Source organism: Calliphora vicina, chromosome 5, assembly GCF_958450345.1.
Source record: "Calliphora vicina chromosome 5, idCalVici1.1, whole genome shotgun sequence".
NCBI classification, from domain to species: Eukaryota; Metazoa; Arthropoda; class Insecta; order Diptera; family Calliphoridae; genus Calliphora; species Calliphora vicina.
The window spans coordinates 17,106,072-17,123,529 of NC_088784.1; the positions used below are offsets into that span (position 1 = coordinate 17,106,072).

Genomic DNA, 17,458 nt, shown 5'->3' on the forward strand with positions numbered 1-17,458 from the left:
CAATGTTCAAGCCCTTGACCTTGATGGCGCATAGAATTTCAAAAATGTTGTAGAGATTTGAAAACAATTTTAATTTAGAAGAGCACACGACCAATATATAATAATAATAATTCAAAATGTTTGATGGCTTTCAATAGTTCAATAATCTTTTTTGATTATAGCAATATCAGGGTTTTTCTCCCTCCGTTTGTGTAAATGAAGTGTAAATTTAGAGAAGTTGTTTTGTTAATTTTCAAGATTTTTTTTCTTTTCTTTTTAACATACATACATAATAATAATTCATATGAAAATTTAGTAAATTAAACTTATTTTAAAATGTAAGAAAAATATCTTTTTAATTGTTTTAAATTTGTTTGATTTTCTTTGTTTTTTAAATTTAGCCACTTTTTATACACAATTTAACACTTAAAAGGAAAATTTTAATTAATTTATTCTACAAATTATATATTTTGTTTGGTTTTTTATTGTTTCTGTTCTTCTATTTTCTATATAAAACAAAATTGCTTAAAGATCTTGTGTATGTTTTGACGTTACGACCACAAATTTTAAACTGATCAGAAAAGAGCGCACAAATTTTGTCAACGTTGAATATGAAAAGTCAAAACAAGCAAAACCAAAAACAAAATTAGTTGGTCATTAGAGATTTAAAAATATACACAGAACAGTGGGGTTAACAAAGAAAAAAATTATTAAAAAAATAAAATAATTAAGAAAAACTGATTTTTAGCAATTGTTTATATTGTTTACATATTGTTTACATCATGTAAATTATAGACATTTTACAGAAACTTGAATTATTTTATTAAGATATAATCTAAATTAAGAACAAGTAAGAGAGCTACATTCGGCTGTGCCGAATCTTATATACCCTTCTCCAAATTATACTTCAAAATAAAAATTTTAAATATTTTTAGGTAAACAAAATGCTCTTTTTTAATTTTTTGGAAAAAAAAAATTTTTAATTGTTTTTTTTTTTAATTTTGTTTCTAAAATTTTTTTTTTTAATTTAAAAAATTTTTTTTTTAAATTTTAATAAATTTAAAAAAAAATTTAATAAATTTTTAATTTTTTTTTAATACTTAGCGATAAAAAACTTGATGAAAAAAAAAAATTCGGGTTAAAAAATATTTTTTCCGATTTTTTTTTTAAATTAAAATTTTTTTTTTTAAATTTTAAAATTTTTTTTTTTTAATTTTTTTTAATGCTTAGAGAAAAAAAAATTTTTGGAAAAAAAAAATCGGTTTAAAAAATATTTTTCAGATTTTGACCCATTTACACATTGTTTACATCATCTAAAGAATGGAAATTTTATACAACCTTTAACTAATTTGTTTACATGTAATTAGAAGTAAGAAAATACGATTTTTTGCAATTGTTTACTTTAGGTAAATATTGTTTACACATTGTTTACATCATGTAAAATATGTCATTTTTATAATAACTTTAATTCATAATTAAAATATAATCAGCAGTAAGATCAACTGATTTTTTAGCAATTGTTTACTTCAGGTAAACATTGTTTATACATTATTTACCTGATGTAAATAATGGAATTTTTATAGAAAATTCAATTAATTAATGGCAAAGGTCTCAGGAATAAAAAAATACAAAATTGAAGAATTGTTTACATCATGTTAATATTGTTTACTCATTGTTTACATTATGTAAAATAAGGAATTTTCATAAAAACTTGAACTTATTCGTTGAAACATAGTCGGAAATATCAAAACCTATATTTTAGCAATTGTTTACATCAGGTAAACATTGTTTACTCATTGTTTACATTATGTAAAATATGTAATATTCATAAAACTTGAACTAATTTGCTGAAAAATAGTAAGAAATAAGAAAAACTGATTTTTAGCCATTGTTTACATCAGGTAAACATTGTTTACACATTATTTACCTCATGTAAATAATAGAATTTTTATAGAAACTTAAACTAATTTGTTGAAATATAATCGGAAATTCGGAAAACTGATTCTTACCAATTGTTTACATCAAGTAAACATTGTTTACATATTATTTACATCATGTAAAATATGGAATTTTTATACAAACTTGAACTAATTTGTTGAAATATAATTGGAAATACGGAAAACTGATTCTTAGCAATTGTTTACATCCGGTAAACATTTTTTACACATTATTTACATCATGTAAAATATAGAATTTTTATACAAACTTGAATTAATTTCGTGAAACTTAGTTAGAAATATGAAAAACAGATTTTTAGCCATTGTTTACATCAGGTAAACATTGTTTACACATTATTTACATCATGTAAAATATATAATTTTTATAAAAACTTGAACTAATTTGTTGAAACTTAGTTATAAATATTAACAACTGATTTTTAGAAATTGTTTACATCAGGTAAACACTGTTTACTCATTATTTACATCATGTAAATTACGGAATTTTAGCAGAAAGTTTAACTAATTTATTGACATACATAAGTAAAAGTAAGAAAACCTATTTTTAGCAATTGTTTACATCAATAAAACATTGTTTACTAATTGTTTACATAATGTAAAATTGGGATTATTTTCGGCAACTTTATCTAATTTATTAAAATGTAATCAAACTTAAGAAAAATTGATATTTAGCACTAATTTACCTTATCTCTACATTGTTTACCCATTGTTTACATCATGTAAAGTATAATTTTTTATGGATACTTGATTTAACTTATTGAATTATAATCAAAAGTAAGAAAAATTGTCTTTAAGTAATTGTTTACATTAGGTAATCATTATTTACACATTGTTTACACTATGTAAAGAATTGACTAATTGCTTGAAATAAGTATTTGTAGTTGAATTAAACCTTGAAAACTAATTTTATAAAAAAAATACATTGTTTACACATATTTTACATCATGTAAAGAATTGATTTTCTTGGTAATTATATATTTTACATGGTTTTTAAGCTTGTTAAACTAAATTGCAAATTATTTACATTTTTTACCCTGGTCATTAAGTGTAAAGTATATGTAAACAATGTAAAAAGTTGTTACTCCAATTTTAATACTATAAATCTATGTAATATATAGAAAATTCAGGGATAATGAATTGTTTACATTACGCCAATATTGTTTACGTCATGTAAACAATGGAAAAATTAAATTTAATTGGGTAAAATTTGTATTTTTATTTGACTTAAACCTTGAAAACTTATTTTACATAAAAAATTACATTGTTTACATCATGTAAACAATGATCTTGGTAATTATATATTTTACATGGTTTTAAGCTTGTTAAAATATAGAAAATTAAGAGATTATAAATTGTTTACGTCATGTAAAGAATGGATTTTATCAGAAAAATTTTACTTATTTGGGTAAAATAAGTATTTTTAGTTAAGTTAAGACCTGTACACTTATTTTAGACAAAAATTTACATTGTTTACTCATTGTTGACATTATGTAAACAATTGATTTTCTTGATAATTACATATTTTACATGGTTTTTATGCTTTTAAACTAAATTACAAATTTTGTTTACATTGTTGACACTGTTCATTAAGTGTAAAGTATATGTAAATAATGTAAAAAATCTGTTATTTCAATTTTTATACTCTAAGTCTATGTAAAATATGGAAGATGCAGGAATCATGAATTGTTTACATAATGTCTATAATGTTTACATCATGTAAAGAATTGATTATTTTCGCAAAATTTAATTAATCTATTACTAAAGTAAGGGGAGTAAGAAAACAAGATTTTTAAAAGATATTGCAATTATTTACGCCATGTAAATATGGTTTACACTAAGTAAATAATTGATAAATTAGGTAAAATAGTTATATTTCACTGACTTAAAACGTATAAACTTCTACTACAGTAAAATTTATATTGTTTACATATTGTTTACATCATGTAAATAATTGATTTTCTTTGCCTTAAGAAATTTAAAAGATCTTAAATTATTTACACCATGTTTACATCATGTATTTATTCTGTTAACCAATTCCCTTGCCTCTGTCTCTAATTGGTGAGGAGGTATACAACATCCTTTAAACTTTTCCTTTCTAATTGAAGTGTTTTATTACAAAAAGTCTTTTGCACAAAACATGTCATGCATAATCTTGTTCTATTTGAAATCACACTTATCAATACAATTGTTTTAAAGAAAAACAGATAACTAACGAAGCAACACAAAATTTGTTCTTCTTTTCATTTCATTGCACACTTGCATTGTATTTGATTAATTTTACTGCAAAAATATGTGTCAATTAATGAAAAATTTCAAATTTATTAAACTCAAAAAAGAAACATGCTTTGGTTCTCTTATCTCTCGCGGATTTAGCTTTTGTCTCTGCCTCTTAATTAGGGTCAAGTTTGCTGGTGACTTTCGTTTTTGGGTGGAAATTTTGTTTTATGACAAATAAATCTTATTCATTCATAATAATTTATAGACTGGTTGCACAGTAAAGTGTGTTTTGAGATAATTTTCGCACTCAGGAAAATATACATATGGAGATATAAATAGCTGGGCACATTGGGCCCAAGAGAAAAGGCAAGTGAAATGGTTTGATAAATAAATGTTTGCATTTCTAAATACTGGATACTACTGTGAATACTGCACAGGAGGGAGACTACACTACAAAAATATTGATATTAGGTAAACAATTAATGATCTTTGAATTTTCTATATTTTACATAGATTTAAGACTAACAGCTGTTTTACATTATTTACTTAAACTTTACACTTAATGACCAGTGTCAACAATGTAAAAAAATGTCAACTTAGTTTAACAAGCTTAAAAGCTATGTAAAATATATAATTACCAAGAAAATCAATTGTTTACATAATGTCAACAATGTGTAAACTATGTAAATTTTTGTATTAAATTAGTTTTCAATGTTTAATTCAACTACAAATACTTATTTTAACCAATTAATGTAAATTTTTCGGATAAAATCTATTATTTACATGATGTAAACAATTCATAATCACTTAAATTTCTATATTTTAAATAAACTTTACACTTAAAGACCAGTGTCAACAATGTAAACAAAATTATAATTTAGTTTTACAAGCTTAAAAACCATGTAAAATATATAATTACCAAGAAAATCAATTGTTTACATGATGTAAAAAAATGTGTAAACAATGTAATTTTTTTTATAAAATTAGTTTTCAAGGTTTAAGTCATTTAAAAATACTTATTGCAACCAACTAATCAATTATTTACATAGTGTAAACAAAGTGTAAATAATTATTACCTAATGTAAACAATTACTTAAAGTAAGTTTTTATCACTTTTAATTATATTTCAATAAATTAAATCAAATTTCCATAATAAATTTATACTTGACATGATGTAAACAATGGGTAAACAATATTAATACAGTGTAAACAATTGCTAAAAATCTGTTTTTCCTACTTTTGATTACATTTCAATAAATTAGATAATGGTGCCAAAATATCAATACTTTACATGATGAAACAATGTCTAAATTATATTTACTGATGTAAACAATTGCTAAAAATCAAGTTTTCTTACTTCTGATTATATTTCAATGAATTAGTTCAAGTTTCTCCAAAAATTCCATTTTTTACATGATGTAAACAATGTGTAAACTATGTTTATTTGATGTAAATAATAAATAAAAATCGAGTTTTCTTACTGCTGATTATATTTCAATGATTTAGTTCAAGTTTCTATAAAAATGCCATACTTTACATGATGTAAACAAAAAGTAAACATAATTTACGTGATGTAAACAATTGCAAAACATATGATTTTCGTACTTCTGATTATATTTCAATCAATAAGTTAAATTGTCTACAAAAATTCCATAAATTTACACGATGTAAACAATGCGTAAACAATGTTTACCTCATGTAAACAATCGCTGCAAACTTGTATTTCTTACTTTTGATTTTATTTCAGTGAATTAGTTCAAGTTTCTCCAAAAATTCCATATTTTACATGATGTAAACAATGTGTAAACTATGGTTACTTGATGTAAATAATTAATAAAAATCGAGTTTTCTTACTGCTGATTACATTTCAATGATTTAGTTCAAGTTTCTACAAAAAATTCCATACTTTACATGATGTAAACAATGTGTAAACTATGTTTACTTTATGTAAATAATAAATAAAAATCGGTTTTTCGAATTGCTGATTACATTTCAATGATTTAGTTCAAGTTTCTATAAAAAATCCATTCTTTACGTGATGTAAACAATGTGTAAATTGTATTTACCTGATGTAAACAATTACTAAAAACCAATTTTTCTTACTTATAATTATATTTCAAACATCAACCAATTATATAAAGTTCCATAAATTTACATGATGTATACAAAGTTAACCTAAAAACTTGTTTTTCTTACTTATACTTTCTTATAATTCAATGAATTAGTTCAAGTTTTTCCAAAAAATCCATATTTAATTATATAAAAATTATATTTTCCTGATGTAAACAATTGCTAAAAATCTGTTTTTCTTACTTCTGATTATATTCCAATTTTCTATAAAAATTCCATAAATTTACATGATGTAAACAATGGGTATGCAAATTTTACCTCGTGTAAACAATTGCTGAAAACTAGTATTTCTGATTATATTTCGGGGAATTAGTTCAAGTTTCCATAAAAATTACATACTTTACATGATGTAAACAATGTGTAAAAAATGTTTACCTGATGTAAATAATTGCTAAATTTAGTTTTTCTTACTCCTGATTCGTTTGCTACAAATTAGTTAAATATCCTTTAAAAATTCAGTTATTTACATGATGTAAAGAATAGGTAAACAAAATATACCTGATGTAAGTAATTGTTTTAAATTGAATTTTTTATTTATGTTTATATTTCATTAATTATTGATAGAATTAATTCAAGTTTCTATCAATATTCCATATTTTACATAATGTAAACTATGAGTAAACAATGTTGTAAACAATTTCTAAAAACTTGTTTTTCTTACTTCTGATTATATTTTGATGAATAAGTTAACTTTTCTATAAAAAGTTCATACTTTACATGATGTAAACAATAGGTAAACATTGTTTACCTTATGTAAACAATTGTTAAAAGTCTGATTTTCTTACTTCTAACTACATTTAAATGAATAGGTTTAAGTTTCTATAAAAAATCTAATTTTTTACACGATGTTGTTTACATTTACATAGGTAAACAATGTTTACCTTATGTAAATTATTGTTAAAATTGAGTTTTTCTTACTTTTGAATACATTTAAATGGATAAGTTCAAGTTTCTATAAAAATCTTGTACTTTACATAATGTAAACAATAGGTAAATAATGTTTACATGATGTAAACAATTGTTAAAAGTCTGATTTTCTTACTTCTAACTACATCTAAATGAATAGGTTTAAGTTTCTATAAAAAATCTAATTTTTTACACGATGTAAACAATAGGTAAACAATGTTTACCTTATGTAAATTATTGTTAGAATTGAGTTTTTCTTACTTTTGAATACATTTAAATGGATAAGTTCAAGTTTCTTTAAAAATCTCGTACTTTACATGATGTAAACAATAGGTAAACATTGTTTACCTTATGTAAACAATAGTTAAAATTTCTTACTTTTGACTACATTTAAATAAATACGTTTAAGTTTATATAAAAAATCTCATATTTTACAAAATGTAAACAATAGGTAAATAATGTTTACCTTATGTAAACAATTGTTAAAACTCTGATTTTTTTACTTCTTACTACATTTAAATATATAGTTTTAAGTTTCTATAAAAATATCATACTTTACATGATGTAAACAATAGGTAAACAATGTTTACCTTATGTAAACAATGGTTAACACTCTGATATTCTTACTTCTTACTACATTTAAATGAATAAGTTGAAGCTTCTATGAAAAATTCTATATTTTACATGAGGTAAACAATGTGTAAACAATGTTTATTTGATGTAAATAATTGTTAAAAGACTGATTTTCTAACTTCTGACTACATTTAAATGAATAGGTTTAAGTTTTTATAAAAATCTCCTATTTTACATAATGTAAACAATAGGTAAATAATGTTTACCTTATGTAAACAACTGCTAAAATTAATTTTTTCTTACTTTTGACTACATTAAAATGAATAGTTTTAAGTTTCTATAAAAAAACTAATTTTTACATGATGTAAACAATAGGTAAACATTGTTTACCTGATGTAAATTATTAATAAAAATCAGTTTGTCTTACTTTTAAACATTTAAATGTTTAAGTTTAAGTTTCAATGAAAATTCCTTAATTTACATGAGGTAAACAATGTGTAAACAATGTTTATTTCATGTAAATATTTGTTAAATTTTATAAAAACCTTGTTTTTTTGTAATTTAGTGTTTATTCTATAAAATCTATTTAAATTTAACTGTTTTCATGGACAAATTTATCAATATTTTTTCCATAATTATTTTCATATTTTTATTTTTTTAATAACTCACCCTTTTTATAATGATGATGGTTGTTATTGTTGTTATTATGATTATTGCCATTTGTTAATGATGCTTTGTTATGGGCTAGTGGCGGCGGCTGTAACGATGACATTGGTATGGCCAAACAATTGCCACCCAATTCAACATCCTGGGCATCGAATAGAGGACAGGGTGCATATGCAACTTTTGTACCACGACCCGGCGAAGGACTCACACGGGCATAACGGCCAGCTGAAGAACTAATACCAACGCGATCACTCATTCGTAAAACTACTCTCACTCCTACTCACACTTTGCCAGAACGATGTTAATATTGATGGCTGATTATTTTTTAAGCATTTTGTTTTTCTCACTCTTATGAAAACGTTTAATTTAATTATATATTATAGAGATGAAATAATAAATTTGTTTAATACACGTAATATTGCGACAGTCATTATTATTTTTCAATATTTTTTGCTCACTTTTCTGACAGTATAAAGTTGAAATATTTGTAACACTTGGCAGCGACATGAAATGTGTGTTCAACCTCCTTTTTTTCTGTGGATTTTTGTTATATCAGTATCAGTTTGATTCTTTTTATTTCATTTTTTTTTTTATTTAATTTGATATTATTTATTACATTATAATTTCATTGATTTTTTTTTAGGTTCGTTTTTTTGTTGGTTTGTTTCCTCTTTGAAATGAAGTGAAATAAAAGTTGTAGAAAGAAATTTGGGCCAATCGTAATGATTTCTGTGATAAAAAATTTGTTATAACAAATTTAAGAGATTTGGGGGTAAGAATTTTCGTTGACAAAGGAATTCTAAATTAAAGGGAAATGCACAATTTCAATATTTGTAAAAAAGAAAAAAATCCCTGGGGTATCATGTAATAAATATAAAAGAAATGTTATTAAACTGTAATTTCGAAGCTGTGACAGTTGCTGTAAAAATACACAAATAATCACTGCTGTCAGTTACTCTGCCTAAAATCAAATTTGTTTTTTTTAAGAACAAATTTTCTTCTTTTCATAACCACAGGAGCATTTCTTTTTCATTTAAAACTTCTTGCCAAACTTGAAATTAGTTTAATTAAAAATTTAACAAAAAAAAAAATTTGTTGGTTGTCACAAAACATGATAAAACAGCCTTACTACAAATGATTAAAAATAGCAGCATATCACTTTGGCTTGACATTTCTATGTCACTTCAACATTTCTGTTGAACCCACCCTCTGGTACTTTTTATTTTTATTTTTTTTTTTTGTGGAAAAACAAAATGCTTTGTATTTTAGTTGAATTTTACTATACCAGACCAAATAGCGCATATAAAGCATCTTTATTTTTATTTTAGTATGTAAGAGAAAATGCCATTTTTTAACATTTACGTGCTAAAAACTTACATAGGTATTTAATCCATATACACAATATAGGTATATGTAAATTTACTTATACTATAAAATTGTTTAAATATAAAGGTATGTGTACATTAGACTGGCTTGAATTCCATAAACAGCTTTATAGCCAGTTCTATGAAAATTTATTAAGACATGAAGCAGCATGCCAAACCATTAACATTAGGCTTCTATAATTGAAACAATAAGTCGACTTTTCGAAGTTTATTTACTCGAATAATTATTCTATTAAATTGAAAAAATATTTATTCGGTTAAAATTCTATTATTCTAATTGTTCAAAATGAATTTCAGGGAATGCAAATAGTGTTAGATCTTATTTCAAAGTTTTTTAGATTTTTTATTCGAATAATTATTCGGTAAAATAATCGATTATTTATTCGAATAATTAATCGCTTAATTTTTTTATATAATTTCAAACAAAGTTAGTAAAATATTAATAAAAATTGTGTAAGTTGTAATATTTATTCCTTTATTTAATCGAATAATTATTCGATTAAACTAAAATTCTACTATTCTAATTGTACAAAGCGAATTTTATGCAATTCAAATAGTGTTCAAATCCTATTTAGAAGTTTTTCGGTTTTTATTCGAATAATTATTCGGCTCAATAACCGATTATTTATTCGAATAATTAATCGCTTAAATTTTTTATACAATTTCAAACAAATTTAGTATAATTTTAATAAATAATAATCGAATAATTATTCGATTAAACTTAACAAATAATTATTCGGTTAAGATTCTACTATTACAAGTGTCCGAAGAAAATTTTTAACAATTAAAATTGTGTTCGAATTTTTATTCGAATAATTATTCGGTTATATACCGATTATTTATTCGAATAATTAATCGCTTAACTTTTTAACAAACACATTTAGTATAATTTGTATAAATATTGTTTTAGTATTATTAATTATTCGTTTATTTACTCGAATAATTATTCGAATAAACTAAAAAATAATTATTCGATTAAAATTCTACTATTCTAAGTGTCCAAAGCTAATTTTAGGCAATCAAAATTGTTTTAAAATTATTATTCGAATAATTATTCGGTTACATAATCGATTATTTAATCGAATAATTAATCGCTTAACTTTTTATATACATATTTCAAACAAAGTAAGTATAATTTTAATAAATATTGAGTTAGTTTTAATAAGTATTCGTTTATTTACTCGAATAATTATTCGATTAAACTTAAAAAATAATTATTCGGTTCAAATTCTACTACTCAAATTGTCTGAATTTTAGGCCATTAAAATAGTGTTCAAATGTTATTTAGACGTTTTTCGGTTTTTTATTCGAATAATTATTCGGTTACTTAACCGATTATTTATTCGAATAAATATCGCTAAACTTTTCAACCAACAAATTTAGTATAATTTTAATAAATATCGTTTTAGTTTTAATAATTATTCATTTATTTAATCTAATAATTATTCGAATAAAGTAAAAAAAATAATTATTCGCTTAAAATTTTATTATTCTAAGTATCCAAAGCCAAATTTAGGCAATTAAAATTGTTGTAGAATTTGTATACGAATAATTATTCGGTTACATAACCGACTGTTTATTCGAATAATTAATCGCTGGAGTTTTTCATATAATTTCAAACAAATTTAGTATAATTTTAATAAAAATTGATTTAGTTTTAATATTTATACCTTTAGTTTAATCGAATAATTATTCGATTAACTTGAAAAATAATTATTCGGTTAAAATTCTACTTTCTAATTGTCCAAAGCAACTTTTAGGCAATTAAAATAGTGTTAAAATCTTATTTAGAAGTTCTTCAGTTTTTTATTCGAATAAATAGTCGGTTATATAACCGATTGTTTATTCGAATAATTAATCATTTAACTTTTTTACATAATTTCAAACAAATTTAATATAATTTTAATAAATATTGTTTTAATTTTAATGAGGACAATTCCTTTATTTACTCGAATAATTATTCGAATAAAGTAAAAAAAAATAATTATTCGCATAAAATTGTACTATTCTCAGTGTCCGAATCAAATTTTAGGCAATTAAAATTGTTGTAGAATTTGTATTCGAATAATTATTCGGTTACATAACCGACTGTTTATTCGAATAATTAATCGCTGGAGTTTTTCATATAATTTCAAACAAATTTAGTGTAATTTTAATAAAAATTGTTTTAGTTTTAATATTTATACATTTAGTTTAATCGAATAATTATTCGATTAACTTGATAAATAATTATTCGGTTAAAATTCTACTTTCTAATTGTCCAAAGCAACTTTTAGGTAATTAAAATAGTGTTAAAATCTTATTTAGCAGTTTTTCGATTTTTTATTCGAATAATTATTCGATTATATAACCGATTATTTATTCGAATAATTAATCGATTAACTTTTTTATGTAGTTTCAAGGAAATTTAGTATAATTTTAATAAATATTGGCTTAAATTAGTCGTTTAATCGTTTAAACTAAAAAAATAATTATTCGGTTAAAATTATACTATTCTAATTCTTCAAAATTAATTGTAGGCAACTCAATTGAATTGCCTTAAATTCGTTTTGAAAAAATAAAATAGAATTTTATCCGAATAATTATTTACTAATTTAATCAAATAATTATTCGAGTAAATAAACGAATAATTATTAAAACTAAACCAACATTTATTAAAATTATACAACTATGTTTGAAGTTATATAAAAATTTAAGCGATTAATTATTCGAGTAAATAATCAGTTATGTAACCGAATAATTATTCGAATAAAAACCGAAAATTTTGAATTCAGATTTTAACACTATTTGAACAATTAGAATAGCAAAATTTTAACCGAATAATTTTTTGTTTAATTTAATCGAATAATTATTATTCGATCAATTAAATTAATAATTTTACGAATATTTACTTCAATTATTCGAATAAATAATCGGTTATGTAACCGAATAATTATTCGAATAAAAAACCGAATATTTTGAATTCAGATTTTAACACTATTTGAACAATTAGAATAGTAAAATTTTAACCGAATAATTTTTTGTTTAATTTAATCGAATAATTATTCGATCAATTAAATTAATAATTTTACAAATATTTGCTAAAAATCTCCAACTGTGTCTTAAATTAAATAACAAAAATATTGAAATAATTATTCGAATAAATAATCGGTTATTGAACCGAATAATTATTCGAATAAAAAACCGAAAAACTCCTAAAACTCCACATTATTTACCTAAAATAAATTTTTCCCAACTAATACCTTAATTTAATGTATTTTTTTAAGGTTTAAAAAAAAAAGTTATTTTTGGCCCACCCTTATAACTCTCATATAACTAAATGTTCATATGCAAGGTACCTTCTTCTTGGTTTTATTCACGTATAGAATACAGTACGTATGTAGTTACGTACTCAAGTGAAAGTATGCTGTTAAAAAATGCATTTGAGTTAATGCTATTTTTGAGCCTACAAAAGACCTCTTTTTTTTACACACAGCACAGCACACATAAATATTGTACTATATATACGAATATGGGTTTATAGTTTTTCCCAGCTTTATGGACGTACATGCAGGTTTTGTGATTTTTTTTTATTATATATTTAGAGAGTTTTCTCTAGATTCACTTAGTTCTACATGGATGTAACCTTCTTAAGCGTATAAAAATGGAAAAAAAAGGCCACAAAAGGCAAGAATATATCACATCAGAACGACATATACACATTTATTTGCATACACAGACATAGTCAAAAGTATGTTTGTTTGTATGTAGGTATACATACATGTGTATGAACATTTTTATGAGTGTTTATAACAACTACAAACAAACTAAAAAACAAAACTTTAAAATACAAAACAAACGTAGAAAGAACCTAAACAAAAACAACAAAAAAGTCAGACAACATTAAAATACACAAACACAGACACACAAACACACACACATATTCACAGATAAAACACGGAAGACTAAATGGTAGAGTTAATCAAGTTGATACGACTTTTAGAAGCCCTACTGCATATATAAAACATCAATTTCAATTTTGTCTGTTAAGGGCGACGTATACTTAATGTGGAATTATTGTGTATTAAATATTAATCATACTTAAAAGGAGAATAAAATAAATCTTTTTAGGATGACCAATTCTAAAATTAGGTTCTTTATATAAAGAACTTGCGAATAATGAATCGATTAATTGAACAAATACTTTTTAACATATTTATGCAATTTAAATAAATGTACATTTTGAAATTAGTCTAATAATTAACCGAATAAAAATATGAAAAATTTGTGTAATGATTGAGCAATGATTTACTTAAATTAAATTTAATGAAATAATAATACAAAAATTTAATCGATTAAATATTCGAGTAATGCAATGAATAGTTAATCGATTACATTTCTAAAAATTTTAAACAATACTTTGAAAATATTTTATATAACTTAAATTTACTAAAATAATAATAAAATTTTTTAATCGATTAAATATTCGAATAATTTAACGAATAATTAACCGAATAAAATTCTAAAAATTTGAGCTAATGAATTAGCAATACTTTATTTAACTTAAATTTAGAATAATAATAAAAACAATTTTTAATCGATTAAATATTCGAATAATTGAACGACTAATTAACCGAATAAAAATCTGAAAACGCAGAAATTATGATTTGGCATTGATTTGTTTATCTTAAATTCATCGAAATAATAAATACAAATTTTAATCGATTAAATATGCGAGTAATTTAACAACGAATTAACCGAATAATTATCCAAAAATTATAAGTAATGATTTGGCATTGATTTATAATTCCTAATCCTTTCGAAATGCCTCATTTAATTTTTAATCGATTAATTATTCGAATAATTAAACGAATAAGTAACCGAATAAAAATCCAAAATGATTTAGCATTGATTTATTGAATTTAAATTTAACGTAATAATATTAAAGCATTTTAATCGAATAATTATTCGAGTAATTTAGTAATAAAATAATAAAAATTCTAAAAATTTGAGGTAATGATTTAGCAATACATAATTTAACTTAAATTTAGAAAAATAATTAAAACAATTTTTAATCGATTAAATGTTCGAATAATTGAACGACTAATTAAACGAATAAAAATATGAAAAGGCAGCATAATGATTTAGCATTGATTTGTTTATATTAAATTCAGCAAAATAATAAATACAAATTTTAATCGATTAAATATGCGAGTAATTTAACGAATAATTAACCGAATGAAAATATAAAAATTGTAAGTTATCTATTAGGAATGATTCATTTAATTTAAATTTAAAGTAATATAAACAAACAATTTTAATCGATTAATTATTCGAATAAGAAACCGAATAAATATTCCAAAATTTTAAGTAATGATATGGCATTGATTTATTGAACTTAAATTTACCGGAATAATATTAAAACATTTGAATCGAATAATTATTCGAGTAATTTAGTAATAAAAATAATCGAATAAAAAGATGAAAAGTTTGAGCAATATTTTATTTAACTTAAATTTACCAAAATAACAATAAAAAGTTTTAGTCGTTTAATTATTCGAATAATTTTACGAATAAAATTCTAAAAATTTGTGGAAATGATTTAGCAATATTTCATTTAACTTAAAATTACCAAAATAATAATAAAAATTTTAATCGATTAAATATTCGAATAATTGAACGAATAATTAAGCGAATAAAAATCTGTAATATTTGAGGTAATGATTTAGCAGTATCTTTATTATTCTTAAATATAACAGAATATTAATAAAAAAATTTAATCGAATAATTACTCGAGTAATTTAGCGAATAATTGACCGAATAAAAATCTGCAATATTTGAGGTAATGATTTAGAAATATTTTATTTAACTGCAAGTTACTAAAATAAAAATACAAAATTTTAATCGATTAAATATTAATAAAAAAAAATTTAATCGTATAATTACTCGAGTAATTTGGCGAATAATTAACCGAATAAAAATCTGTAAATTTGAGGTAATGATTTATAAATATTTTATTTATCTTAAATTTACAAAAATAATAACAAAAAAAATTTAATCGATTGAATATTCGAATAATTAACCGAAAATATGCAATATTTGAGGTAATGATTTAGCAATAATTTATTTAACTTAAATTTATCAAAATGTAAATAAAAAAATTTAATCGATTAAATATTCGAATAATTTAACGAATAAAAATCTGTAAAGTTGAGCTAATGATTTAGAAATATTTATTTAACTTCAATTTATTAAAATATTAATAAAAAAAATTTTAAACGATTAAATATTCGAGTAAATTAAAGAATAATTAACCGAATAAAAATGTGCAATATTTGAGGTAATGATTAAGCAATATTTTATTTATCTTAAATTTAAGGAAATATTAATAAAATAAATTTAATCGAATAATTATTTGATTAATATTAATATTGCGAATAATTAACCGAATATAAATCTGTAAAGTTGAGGTAAGGATTTAGAAATGTTTTATTTATCTTGAAGTTACTAAAATAAAAAATTTTAATCGATTAAATATTCGAATAATTAACCGAATAAAATTTACAATATTTTAGGTAATGATTTTGAAATAATTTATTTAACTTAAATTTAACGAAAAATTAATAAAAAATTTAATCGAATAATTACTCGAGTAATTTAGCGAAGAATTGGCTGAATAAAAATCAATGAATCGAATAATTATTCGAGTAATTTAGTAATAAAAATAATCGAATAAAAAGATGAAAAGTTTGAGCAATATTTTATTTAACTTCAATTTACTAAAATAAACATAAAAAATTTTAATCGATTAAATATTCGAATAATTAACCGAATAAAAATCTGTAAATTTGAGGTAATGATTTAGAAATATTTTATTTATCTTAAATTTACAAAAATAATATCAAAAAAATTTAATCGATTAATTATTCGAATAATTTAACGAATAATTAACCGAAAATATGCAATATTTGAGGTAAAGATTTAGCAATAATTTATTTAACTAAAATTTAACAAAAAATGTATTTAAAAAAAAATTAATCGAATAATTACTCGGGTAATATAGCGAATAATTGACCGAATAAAAATCTGTAAAGTTCAGGTAATGATTTAGAAATATTTTATTAACCTTCAATTTACTAAAATAAAAATAAAAAATTTTAATCGAATAAATATTCGAATAATTAACAGAATAAAAATCTGAAAATTGTGTTATTATTTAGCAACATTATATTTATCCTAAATTTATCAATTGAAAAACAAAAATTAATCGATTAATTATTCGAATAATTTTCCTGCGAAAAATCTTTTACTACTAGAAAATTAATTTAGAAATTAAGTTTTTTTTTAAATTTTAAAATCCTTTTTCGTTTAGAAAAACCTAAACTACTTCTTTCTTTTCAACTTCCTGTATAGGGTACTTTATGAATATTAAAAAAAAACTATCATTTAAAGAAAGACTTCTCTTACTTTTTATTCATTTTTTTTTCCAACATTTGTTACGGAAATGTAAAGAATCACAAGGACATAAGCGTCAATAATATGCGGTACACGCGGCACACTTCAACTCAAACATATAATCTATTTTTTGCACACAGACACTTTAGCACACAAACACAGAGTAATAGTATCACACAGACAATGACATGCACACACATACATACTACA

The 17,458-nt window shown here is 22.2% G+C and overlaps 1 protein-coding gene across 1 annotated transcript in view; it reads right to left on the minus strand.

The window, feature by feature from the left end:
* The window catches only part of LOC135962167 (uncharacterized), a 40,113-nt gene extending 31,379 nt beyond the window's left edge, over positions 1–8,734 (minus strand). Inside the window, exon 1 of the mRNA XM_065513939.1 lies at positions 8,433–8,734. Within this exon, the coding sequence (XP_065370011.1) occupies positions 8,433–8,685 (253 nt within the window). The 5' untranslated portion in view covers positions 8,686–8,734. The remainder of the gene's footprint in view (positions 1–8,432) is intronic.
* Between the last annotated feature and the right edge of the window lie 8,724 nt (positions 8,735–17,458).